At 36.9% G+C, this 12,480-nt stretch overlaps 1 protein-coding gene across 1 annotated transcript in view; it reads left to right on the top strand.

Moving 5' to 3' along the window:
• The window catches only part of SMG1 (SMG1 phosphatidylinositol 3-kinase-related kinase), a 100,640-nt gene that overhangs the window by 43,339 nt on the left and 44,821 nt on the right, over nt 1-12,480 (top strand). The window contains exons 2-5 of the mRNA XM_010003296.1: nt 829-886; nt 2,146-2,309; nt 6,543-6,698; nt 10,860-11,000. Coding sequence (XP_010001598.1) covers nt 829-886; nt 2,146-2,309; nt 6,543-6,698; nt 10,860-11,000 — 519 coding nt within the window. The remainder of the gene's footprint in view (nt 1-828; nt 887-2,145; nt 2,310-6,542; nt 6,699-10,859; nt 11,001-12,480) is intronic.

Below are 12,480 nucleotides of genomic sequence, written 5' to 3'. Positions count from 1 at the left end.
AGCAGCTGTGCTGCGGGAAGTGAGGTTAGCAGAGAACATACGTAGTCCTTCAGTTGATTGGTACATGCAGAACAGTTTTAAAAATTGTAGGTTTAATCAGCCTGCCTTCAGCCTTAAGAATTTCAGACTTGGTGCTTGACAATTGGAGATTGTCTACAGCACGTTGCCCTAACAAAAGCAGTGCTCTTTGGGGAGGCACACTATTAAGAACTCATCAGTACTTAAATTTACTAATTGAAAATTTGACAGTCTTTTTCACTGAAAAGGTAAAATAATTTTAATACTCTGTAATAAGCTCTGCAGTTCCTTTAAGGGATCTGGAAGCCTCCTGAGGTTTTAGGGCAAGGAGAAGATCTGCAGGCTCTGTGGCACACTGGAAAATTGCACATGGTGTAGGCACATTTAAAGTTCATACCATTTGAAGCTACAGGGCAGATCTTCATCATTGTTCAACACCATTTAGGTGAATGAGGAAGATCCAGCTGTGTAAGTATTTCTACAGTCCTAGTTTACTCTCATGAGTAAAGACTGAGGCTTTTCCTCTTTAGTAGCATAGCCTGTTTCATCAAATAATCTAAGCAAGTGTTTGACAAAACAGTAGATGTGATGCCCCAATGAATGCTGAATGAGGAAATGAGTCTTATTGTGTGTATCCAAAGATGAGTTTGCTTATACAGTGCAAGTAAACCTAGTGTCAGCCTTGTACTGTCAGAACAGTACCAAAAGCACCATTTCCTGTTTTGGAACCCTGTTCCAAATTGATAGTGTATTGTCTGCTAACATTGTCAAGAGAATAAAGAGTCTGTGTGTGTATTTCTTTAATTCCAGTTGTTTTTGCAAATATCAACCCTCAGTATTACTCTTCCAGTTGTACTGAGGATGAGCTGTATTTGAAAGTATCAAGCCTTTAGGACACTTTAACTGTTTTTCAAAAATTTTAGTGTATTTTCCCCTTTTAGTTTTGAGATACAGTTAACTAATTTTCTCTGAATTTGTCTATGGGATCTGTTCATTGTTCTCTTGAAAAGTTAAAATGAAAGACTTCTCAAGAACATGTGATGTTTGTCCTTACACAAATTGTAGTTAATTCCTTCTCATTCTTGTAAATTATCTGTCCTGCTTTTTGTTAATCAAATGAAATATCCAAAGCTTAAAATAAAAATAGCAGAGCTTTAGAGTTTGCTTGGGAACAGTCCTCTGTAAATAATTTGAATTGTGAGATTCCAGATATACCTGAGTTGAACCAGAAGAAGTGTTTTGGATGGGTATTGTTTTACTGGTTTGAAGATAAAACTGCCAGTATTGCTTGTAGAAATGTGTTTTGAAGTAATTGGGTGAATTCAAGTTCTGAAATCTCGTGCGCACAAATTTAGTATATTAAAGTAACCGTATTTTAAAAAATGAAATCACTTCGTATCTCCAATGAGAAGAGTAGGTTTCATAGTTTTAATCTTTTTCCTTAAAAGTTTATGCTGGGCTATAAAACAGTTTCCTGATGTAAGAGTGGTTTAAACTTAATGCAGATTTTTTTTTCACTCACTTCTTATCTGCAAATATTTGCTGTAAAGGATAGCAGGTCTTAATTTACATTGCAGGTTTTTCCACATTAAAGCCTGTTTTCTTGTTTTGTAATTTTATTTTTCAAAAACTGAATATGATTGCTATATTGATTATTAGTTCCATACTAATGACTCCTCCATCTGATAAGTGGTTTTACATTGCTTGATATGGCCCATAGCATATTATGTAAATGTTAATGTGTGGATTAGTAGTGACTTTCACAAATAATGGACACTGTTATTGCCTAGCTGTGGTGTACATATAACTAGTTCTATTTTATTTTTCACTTCTGGGAAATGATTTTTCATTATATAGTCATCTAATAGAAAAGAGACTTGAGTGTCCTGAGAAAAGGCCTTGGCACACTAGAATGTGTTTCCTTTGCAAGTTGCTGTAGTAATTAGTCAATTCTAATCCCAACATGAATTTAAGGTCACTTTTTAAGAAGCAGGTTTAGGTGTGCTAATTTTTTGTCACAGGAAAATACATTTGGGATTGTAATTTAAATATGTTGCATTTGTAAGTGAATGTGAGTCCCACTCCTGTTATATCCCTACATAAAAAAAAATATTTTTCTCTTTATAGAACTGACAGTGCATCAGCTGACCAGGACAATTTAAAATACTCTTCATCCAGAGATCGGGGCAGTTCTGCCTCCTATGGATTACAACCCTCAAATTCAGCTGTGGTGTCTCGACAAAGACACGATGATATCAGAGTCCACACTGACATACAGAATGAAGAAAAAGGTATACAGATTGCTGTTTCATGTGTAAATTGTGAGGGGACATTCAGAGAAAGGCAGCAAACTTAAAATGATGGAGATTGAAACATTTTCTTTCCTTTTTTTATTTTTTTGAAAAATAGGCAATGAACTTGTACAACTCATTGCCACAGTATCACTGGATTGAGAGATTTATCAGGAATCAAGGAAATGTGGTTGATGTGAGTAGTGAGAAGAATATGCAGTTGCATTAGGGGAAGAATGTAAGAGAAGTCTTGATGAATTAACAGAATAAGCACGTTTTCCTAAAGGATAGTACTAGGAATGGGTCTGGTCTGCAAGTTGTAGTTTCTTCCTGAATACTACCTAGTGCATCTGGTATTGAAAATGGACTGCCTGATTAAATTAACTACTAAGCTGTTATATTACCTATTGCAACTTTCCTGCAGCAAAATGGCATCTTTGGGAGTCAAGTGTGTATTTTGTCATTAATAGAAGTTTCTATTTCTGTGTTCCTCGGTCATCAATAGATCATGCTATATATGGTTCATACAAATACTTTGTTAGTTCGATAATTATTTATTTTTGGGAATGGAAATACTTCTCTAGAAAACACCTAAAAATTGAGAGTTCAGAATCCTATCTTTTTTTCCCTTGATGAAAAAAAAATCCATATGCTGATTTTTTTTAATCCCTGAGTACAGGAATCAAATAGGAGGATTTCTTACTTGCAGAGTCGCTTTTTAGACTTAAGTAAATCTTCTCCAGGCAGGCCAGACAAAAAAAAAAAAAAATCTCATAGGAATATTTGTGTGGGAGTTGTTGTTCAAGAACCTAAACAGCATTCACACTCCCCCTGCTTCTCTGCTCTGCAACCTTCTGTAAAGAAGTGCTACATCTTAAGGGAATTAGAACTGGGTGTGCTGATGGAAATTTAATTTTTTATAAGTAGTAGATACTGTTAGTAGGAGGCAGGAGTATGAAACAGGTATTTGTTTATTAGTGTACCTTAAGGTACTGCTTAGAACGTGGGTATATTTGTCAGTGTGTTTGCTAATGTGGACAGTTTCACTGTGTTTCACAGGCTGCCATAGTAGGTTATTCTTATATTTTGAAGTGTGCTAGTATTTAAAGAACATACTGGGAGTATAGCAAAATAGTAAGTTTCAGAGAAATTCGGTAAGGTAGTTTGTGAAGTTACTGGGAAAGTGCTGTTTGAAAAGGGAAATGCACCTCTCTCCCTCAAGTACTGTCTTACAGGGCATGCCTCTGCTAGCTTGGTGCTTTATGCCATTTTATTTAGGTGTGACTTGAAGAGAGATGATTAGAATGTTCTGTACTATCAAACAAAATACCAAGTACTTCTCATTTATTTTTGGAGAAATTTGTAAGTTTACAGATGCAGAATAATTTCTTACTTTACTAAGATTTTTCAATTAATCTGTTGGAGTCTGCCACAATGGAGTTTTTTAATTTTAGGAACTTTTTAGCTTTTCTATCCTGGATAACCATATAGCATATACCTAGAATCCCTGAGAAGATGCCCAGCCCCCAGTTTCTGATGTAATAAATATTACTTCCAACTTGATAATTTCTGAAAGTTGTTCAGGTTTGAAAACCTCCAAGGAGGTTCTGCAGCCTCCCTTAAGCAGCATGTTTATTGCTTTACCACTCTTCTGGTAAATAATTGTTTTCTCATATCCAGTTTGAATTTCCTTTGCTGCAGCTTATGACTGTTGACTCCTGTCCTTTTGCTCTGCATCTGTAAGATTAGTCTGGCTGTTTTTTTGTTTGTTTGTTTTTTTTTAATTGTTAATTCTCCTTCATATTAACTAGTGGAAGACTGCAATTAAAACTCCCATTTGTTTTCTCTCTTTTATAAAACAAGACAGGGGAGTTTGCAGATCTAAGTTTTTAAAACTAAATAAAGGACTCTTGGTTTTTCTCTGATAGATGTGGTGTTCATTCCTGCAATACTTCCTTCCATTTTGATTTATAGCTGTATGATATGCCCAGTCCTTACTGCTAAAATGATACTGCACTACCATTTGTATGTCATGGTATCTGCTCATTTATGCTAAAATGAATAACAGTGATATAGATGATTCTATTCTTATTTGGTCTCACATTTAATATTTAGTGGGAAGTGGACAGAATTTTTATATATTAGGATTTTCAAAAGCTTTTCACATCAGCAGGTAGCTGAAGACAGTTACAGTGTGTAATATGCACAGCCCAGTTGCCTGCTGTTTTTTAAACACTGTAAATTGCCATTTGTTTAATAGTGTTACTAATGATACTAATATATATGTCAAGTGGGAGAATAGAGGCTTGTGCTTAATTTGAAATGTCTGATATGCTCTAGCAAATATTATATGTCTTTGCAGACAAACGAAAAAGCTGAGATATTTTGTTTGCTAGGCAGAAAGTATGAAATGTATTTGAGAACTTCAGGAGTATATGGTAGTATGTTGGGGTTTTTTTGATAGTTTGTGGTCTGTATGCATGACTGTGTGATATCTTACAGTTTTGATTAGTCATAAATGTAATTACTGCTATTAGAAGTAATTTCCTTCATAGGACAGTGTTGGTTTGTTATCATAGAATGGCTTGCGTTGGAAGGGACCTTTAAGATCATCTAGTTCAGCCTTCCTGCATGGGCAGGGACACCTCCCACTAGATGAGGTTGCTCCAAGCCCCATCCAACCTGGTCTTGAACACTCCCAGGAATGGGACTTCCTCAACTTTCATGGACACCTGTTCCAGTGTCTCACCACCCTCACACTAAAAAATTTCTTTTTAATGTCTGACCCAAGTCTCGCCTCTTCCAGTTTTAATCCATTACCCCTTGTCACTACAAGCCCTTGAAAAGCATTCCTCCCCAGCTTTCCTTTAGCCCCTTCAGGTACTGGAAGGCAGCTGTCAAGTCCCCCTGGAGCCTTCTCTTCTCCAGGCTGAACAAGCCCAACTCTCTCAGCCTGTCTTCATATGACAGAATAATGTAACAGGCATGCTAGTTTATGTTAAAAAATTGAGTTTAATGTTGTAAATTCAAATATACACAGATTATCTTTACTGTATTTGTAATTAAGCAATTGCAATTGAGACTTTGCACAGGATTTTCTGTAATGGTAGGCTAGTCTTCTGTATCTAGAAATACACAAAGTTCTACTGGTGGTTTACAGCTTCTTTTTATCAAAATCTTTGTCTTCAAGATGACATTCATTACATCTGCAAAGGCTCAGATTCATCTTCATGTTTAAGCCTGTTTTTTTTATCCATGCTGTAGTCTTGTTAGGCTGTCTCTTTTTATGGAGACCCACCTCTCCTCTTGCCCTGGCTTCCTTTTATACACTGATGCAGGTGCAATTGTGGAGATACCTTTTTGGGGTTTAGTTTTATTAGTTGATTCATCCTTGTCTCAGGGAGGAAATGCACTTCAGGAAGCTGCCTGCATAGCTACCTTGAAATTGAGCTTTTCATTCAGTGAAGTGTTGGGCAGACTCAGGGGACAGTTTCACTTCTCCACACTTCTGCAGAGAAACAACATGCTCTTCACAGTGGTGTGGCAGACTGGAAAATTCTTTGGTTTCAACATTTGAGTCTGTAGGTTTTTGTGGATCTAGGAGTGAAAAATTGAATTACTCAAAATTACACACTTATTTCTGTTTCATATCATTACCAAAGGTGCACCATGTGTACCTCAAGTGGGAGCATGTAATATTGAGTTTCATAAGTGTAAGATAATGTGTGAAAATAGTGACTGTTGTATGTTTAGGCAGATTGTTGAATCTGTAAATTTTAATGTAAATAACTGTAGATTTTTCAAATATTTTTCTTTTTTTTTGGCCATTTTACTGACCCTGTGTGGTGGATTTGTAACAAAAACAGAGTGGGAATTTGATGTGCATGATCAAGGAGTAAGTAAACAAATGCATCTAGTCATAGGTGCTAGCAGTTTGGTGTGAAGGGCCTTGTAAAATACAGGGTCAAAAGTAATAATAAGAAAATTCCAATTACAACAAAATCAATGTTAAACTTTATTGCAATAGAGTTTTATCATATGCAACAAAAAAAATAGTGATTAGATTCTGAATGTTTGTCCTGGAAACCTACAGAGCATAGCAAAACATGTGAAAGTAGAAAAGGAAGCTAGAGGGTAGGGCTGCTAATTTGCATATGAATTGAATAACTCATACCAGCCTACTAAATATATGGTCTGACAGGCTGTTTTAATTTCACATTGGTTTTCTCACAGGTGGCTACAGTGTCAATGGAGGATCTGGGGAAAATACTTATGGTCGGAAGTCGTTGGGGCAAGAGCTGAGAGTTAACAATGTGACCAATCCTGATTTTACCAGTGTTCCGCATGGGAATCGTGCTTTAGCCACAAAAGACATGAGGAAATCACAGGGTAAGGAGACCACAGATCTTCAGGAAAAGATCTCTTGGCAACCTCTTTCGTGTTCAAAATATGAAAAGAAGTTCACTTTGATTAGACAACCTATATGGATTTTATTTTTGTCTTATATTAATATATTATTTTAATGGAAACTGTCATCTTGTATTTACTGTTCTCTGCACTGTGACTTCCTCCATAGGTTAGGAAGAAGATCTCTCCACTATATGGCTTATGCTGGCAATCTTTCAGTTTCCTTTAAATAGCTTTTGAACCCTGATTCAGGTTGGCCAGATTTGGCAAGGAGATCAAGGCTCCAAGAAGAATTAGCTGCTAGATTTGTTGAAAATTGGTGCCCAAGTAAAAAAATTGTTCATTAACATGTCCCTAGTGAGGGAAAGCCTTTAATGATGAGCTCAACTGTTATCTGTTCTCACTGGCCTGCAGATCAGCTAGTCATCACATCATACCAGCTATTAGTCATATGTGTGCTCCTGAACCAGCCACAATTCATTCTCCCTCTTGCTCAGCTGAGGATTAGAGGCCAGGGAGGAACTGAGGCATTGTAAGCATGTGGGCAGGGTGAATCTGGACTAGCAAGAGGGTGCAAGAACACTGGGTGGGTGTTTCTGAGAAGGAAGGCTTCACTTTTCCCACTGTTTGAGTTTAAAATACTAGTTTTAAAAACAAAAGAAGTTATTCCAAGGACTTTTGGATGAAAATAGAAACTTAGTTATGACTAAGCACTGTCAAGTATTGCATCGCTTAGGTTAAGTGGTAGTTGAGCCACTGACAAAAACTGTGAGTGTTTTATGCCAGGCACATGATAAATACATGAGGACACGACATTTCTTGTCAAGGATATATATATTTTAGAAGAGACAAAAGGTGGAAGAAGAGAGTTCAGTGTGTGTAGCAGGTGGAAGAACTGAAGTGCAAATGGTGTTGTGACTGTTGCAAAAGTGTGTTCTTTGTAATGGGTTAAATTCAGTCTTTAAAATCCCATTCTGGTATCTTGATTTAAACATTTTTCAGTCATTTCAGTCTATGTAGAGGAAACAGAATTGTCTAACAGAGACCTCTGTGTAAATAATGCTTATGGTAGTGGGCTTGTGCATCAATTTACTATTAGTATTGGCAGAAAATTCAGACTTCTAGGTACTTGAGCACATTTCAGGTGACTGAAGGAGCTGCCTGTGATTCGTATGTTTCTTTACATGCTCTGTCCTCTAGATGTCAGATTTCAAGAGTTTCTTCTTTTTAACTGGGCTGTGTTTGTAGGTTTCAGCAAGTCTCTTTTATTTTTCTTCTCTTCAAAATAGGAGTGGGATTATTAAAATTCTTTAATAATTTGTTAGTGTGTGCATAAAGCAATTTTTAAAGTACCTGTCTTCTGTGAATGAGTTAGCATGTGGCTGAGACCTTGCTGATTTTGCACAAATTGGAAGTCATACAGGTGTTCATTAACTAGTGCTTTGATTAGTATAGCTTCAATCATGCTCTTGGCTATTTTATTATTTTTAGGTTATGATTGTGGCTCAACAGACAGCTAACACTGTCTTAGGGAGTAATGCCAATGTTCGTGAGATATTCACCGAATGAAAACAAAGCTGCTTTAATACAGAGTTTTGAACAGTACATCTTGTTCTAGCAGCAGTTAAATGTGTCTCTCATACCAGTAACCTTGGTGGTGGTAGTTTTATTTGTACAGTTTTGCCTTTGGGACTTTTTGTATGTAGATCAGCACAATCATATTTCAAAATAATTAAGTTTTTCATTAGAAGATTACAAACAAAGGTGAGTGCAGTGAAGACAACACTGAAAAGTTGCAACATGTGGATTTAATTAATTAAAGTCTTAGACTTTACTGTTGACTTTTCACCTAAAACTGAAGAGTCAACCAACATTTTTAGGGCCAAGAGGAGGGACATTTTTAGCTGCCTTGCAAAGATCTAGAATACCTTTATTAAAAGTTATTGAGTAAGAACTTTCAGTCTTTTCCAAACCACTGTATCCTGGTTTTCCCTTCAAGACCAGTATCTAGTGACCTAGGCTGGCTGTGCTGGTGTAGCTTCCCTTGTGCTTGGTAGAGCAGTGCAGCTGTAGGGATGCTGTATAGAATATGCTTTTTGCTTTCATATCAGACACATCTGTTATCTTGGAAAGGACTATAGGTCAGCTTAAGCTTTCAAGGTACTTTCAGTACTTTCCCAGTAGAAGAGTTTTTACATGGAATTATTCACTAATAGCACTTGCACTTTTCATTTTGTATGCTGCAGTCTGTGGTAATTTCCATTGCAACCAAGCTTTAAAAGAACTTTCATGTTTGCATGTGTTTTATTTCCAAGCTATTCCCTTTGGATGATCACAAAGTATTTTTTTCCCTGGGCTGGTGACCTTATCCTATATTGACCAGGTTTTAAAGACAGTGGTAGGCATTGTACACCCTGGGCAGACTACATCCTTCCTAGTGGTGCTTTTCTTACTTCTTCAGGGCTGATCGAATGTTTTGGGTGGGTAACTGCACTAGGTCCATCTTTCTGAAGCTTGGCTATGCATTGACCGTTGGCAGGCAAACCTTGGACTACAGCTGCTAGCGCAACTCTGGGCAGAAATACAAGGAGATCTTGAGATGCAAGTGATCATCTAGCAGGGACTGTAGTTATTAGTCTCACGCCATCACTGAGAAAGACCTCAGAAACTGGTTCAGAAGGTGTCTTAGCTGTTTCTGATTCCTTGTATGTTTCTCACCAGATGTGGTTTTTCATTGTCTACTGAAGACTGGTTTCCAGATGAAGCAAGGGAAAGTAAACTTAATTCTTCCTAAATGGATATGTATGCTATAGTCTTCTGTAAAATCAGCAACATCTTAAAAGTGGTGCTCTTCATGCGTGTCAGATAACATCTCAACATGTCTTGTGTAGCTGTTCTAGCTAGGAACAAAACATAGATTTGATCCTTCAGACTTACTGCTATTTTAATGTTTGCTAAGCCTGCCTAATCCTTCAGAATGTCAGGTGTCTTCAAAATTAATTGCTTAAACTGATGCCCGACAAGAAACAGATTATCAAAGCCTATTTTATTTGTGCTGTCTTCTAAAGTAAGGAAAATAAGATTGAGAATATTCTTCATGACTGTAACACAGAAGACATGCTGTCCTGTATGTGATGTCATGACCTGTAAAGGTTACTGGTGTGTGGTGGGTTCATAGGATTCTGTAGTATGCAAGGACACGAAAGAGGCCCCAGCAAGGTTCTGGTCTGTAGGGGAATCTTTGCAGAGGCAGCTCTTGGAGAGAAGCTCCATTTTTGCTGGAAAGCGAGTTATTTTTGTATTGTTAGAGTGGTAAGTGGGTGTAGATCACAATGACCTGGAGCCACCAGTAGGTTGTTTTTTTCCAAAAGAAAATGTTCACTTTTTTGCAAATGAGGAAATTGTATTATTCACTTGAATTAATTGTGATTCGTACCTAAATCAGATAAACTGAGTTATGACTTTCACTGGTATCAATGGTGCTATTGATCAATTAAATGTTTTCCTAGGAAGATGCTAATTCTCCTGTATTATGATCCACTTCAATCAGTGGCCTCTACACGGTGGATACTTTTGTTCCTCAATAGAGGAATAGTGGATCTGTTTTCCTTTTCAATGCAGAACCCTGCTAGCTAAGAGGACTGCTGCTGATCTTCTTCTGACAAAATAGAGAACTTCTCGTTCCTTGGTAGTTGCTTGAGCTTAAATCTTGTTCGTTGCATCAAGCAGCAGCTTCTTTTTTCCACAGTGTTTTCCTAAAATATTATTTGGTGGATTGTTTTCGTTTATATATTCAGTCAGAAGTCTGATTTAGTGTTACCACACATCTTTTTAGTTCCCTTTATGTAGAAAGCAACTAAATCCAGATTTTTGTGTAGAAGTAAAACAGTTCTACTTAGTTCTGTGTGAGTTCTACCAAGGTACTGATCTGTCCACTGGAAGACATGAAATGTTTTAGTAGCTAAATTAATTTTTGAATTTACTTTTCCTTATGTAAGCTTTAAAATGAATCAGGATTTCTTTTTTTTTACTGTTTTTTGAAATGACTGTTACAACCTATTGAGTGTACAGATACACATTTCAGACCATGCAGATGTTATTGAGCAAATGCTGTAGAGAAAAGAAATAATTGCCTTTTTCCAGAGCGATCGTTGTCTTATTCTGACGAGTCTCGACTGTCAAATCTTCTTCGGAGGATTACTCGGGAAGACGACAGAGACCGAAGACTGGCTACTGTAAAGCAATTGAAAGAATTCATTCAGCAACCAGAAAACAAACTGGTTAGTAATTTTTTACTTTTCCATAGCACTGGAGTATTTTTCGTTTTATACAATTGTCTTTTAAAAAATCTGAATTTGGGGATATTTCTGCAAGGAACATCATATTCAAGGACTTTCTGCAAGAAAGGACAGTATTCCTGGATTGCCTGTCCTTCTTCTGGTGTTCAGGAAGGTTTTTTTGTTGCTTCATTACTTATGATGTGTTGCCTTAAAGCACACTCCTCAATGCATGAGTTGTAGGAATAAATATGGCATGCATTTGGGGTTTTCTGACTGGACTTAGTCCTTTGGATCCTTCAGCAAGGAAACCGAGGAAAAAGGAAGTAAAATGTGGTGTTGTCTTGTGCAAGAACTGTTTCTATATTGTAAATTAAAAGTATGCAGATATTTATGTAGTCTTGTGAATAGCTCGTCTTACAGTTGCTCTGCTTTCTAGCTAAACACCTTTGTGTGTGAATTCCTTTTCATGGAAAGAGAAGTCTTGGTTTTCATTAGATCTATGGGTTATTTGTTTTCATTACATCTGTGGGTTCTTTTTAATGGATTGTTGAACTGTAGTATCCTGAAATGTTTCTTAAGGATTTGACAGTGGGGGAGGAAGTATTCCACTGTGGGTATATGGTTTTAGCATTACTTATTTTGAAGGGAAATGTTAAGAATATTTTATCTGACACATCTCCCCCACTGCTTAGGAGTTCTTAGGGTACTCCATGTATTGAAAATACAGGAAGTGATGGTTTACTACCCTGCCACTTACTTACAGGCAGTTCTGTGATGTTTCAGTTGTGGGTTATGTGTCTATCCATATTTATAAGAATTTGGCTTATTATCTCATTACATATTAATTAGCCAATGGTAACTGTGCTCTTTTCTATTTCTTTTCTATTCTGTGCACCTAGGTATAAGCAGACTACTTCAGCTTTCATCTGAAACAAAATCCTTGTTAATACAAGGGTTTGAGAAGTAAATGCTTTATGCAGTTATTCTGTGGTTGTTTTTTTAAATTCTGTTATTCTCACTGCTTTTTTCCCCCAGTGTTTTTGTAACTGCGTTTTATTTAGATTTATTGGTATCTCAGAACATACTGGAATTGCCTCTTTAGTATCTCACTCAGTGGTCGGTTCTTGTTAGTTGTCAGAACATGAAAAGTTTGTCACTGAGGAACAAACTAATGAAAACATGATCAGTGGTCAAGTGGTTTCCATGATGTCAAGCCTTAAACTTTGTAATAGACAGTAGCTCCTGCAGTTCTTGACACTAAGTATCTTTTAAAATAATTCCTTTCATTCTCAGGGCTGAAATGTAAGTATGTTCAACAAAATAAAGTATCAAAAGTCACTAGGCAGTGGCATTGTCATGTAATGGTGTCATGCTCCAGTTTCTAAATTGTATAGTTGCCTTCTCCTGTCCTTTGGTAGCCTTCTTTGCAGATACCAGGCACACTTTTGAATGTCTTTGAGTTTGGAGGGGCCAAACGTGGACCT

Source organism: Chaetura pelagica, unplaced genomic scaffold, assembly GCF_000747805.2.
Source record: "Chaetura pelagica isolate M959 unplaced genomic scaffold, ChaPel_1.0 scaffold138, whole genome shotgun sequence".
Classification (NCBI taxonomy): Eukaryota; Metazoa; Chordata; class Aves; order Apodiformes; family Apodidae; genus Chaetura; species Chaetura pelagica.
The sequence above is the reverse complement of the archived record's forward strand: the minus strand, read 5'-3'. Positions and strand labels throughout refer to the sequence as shown.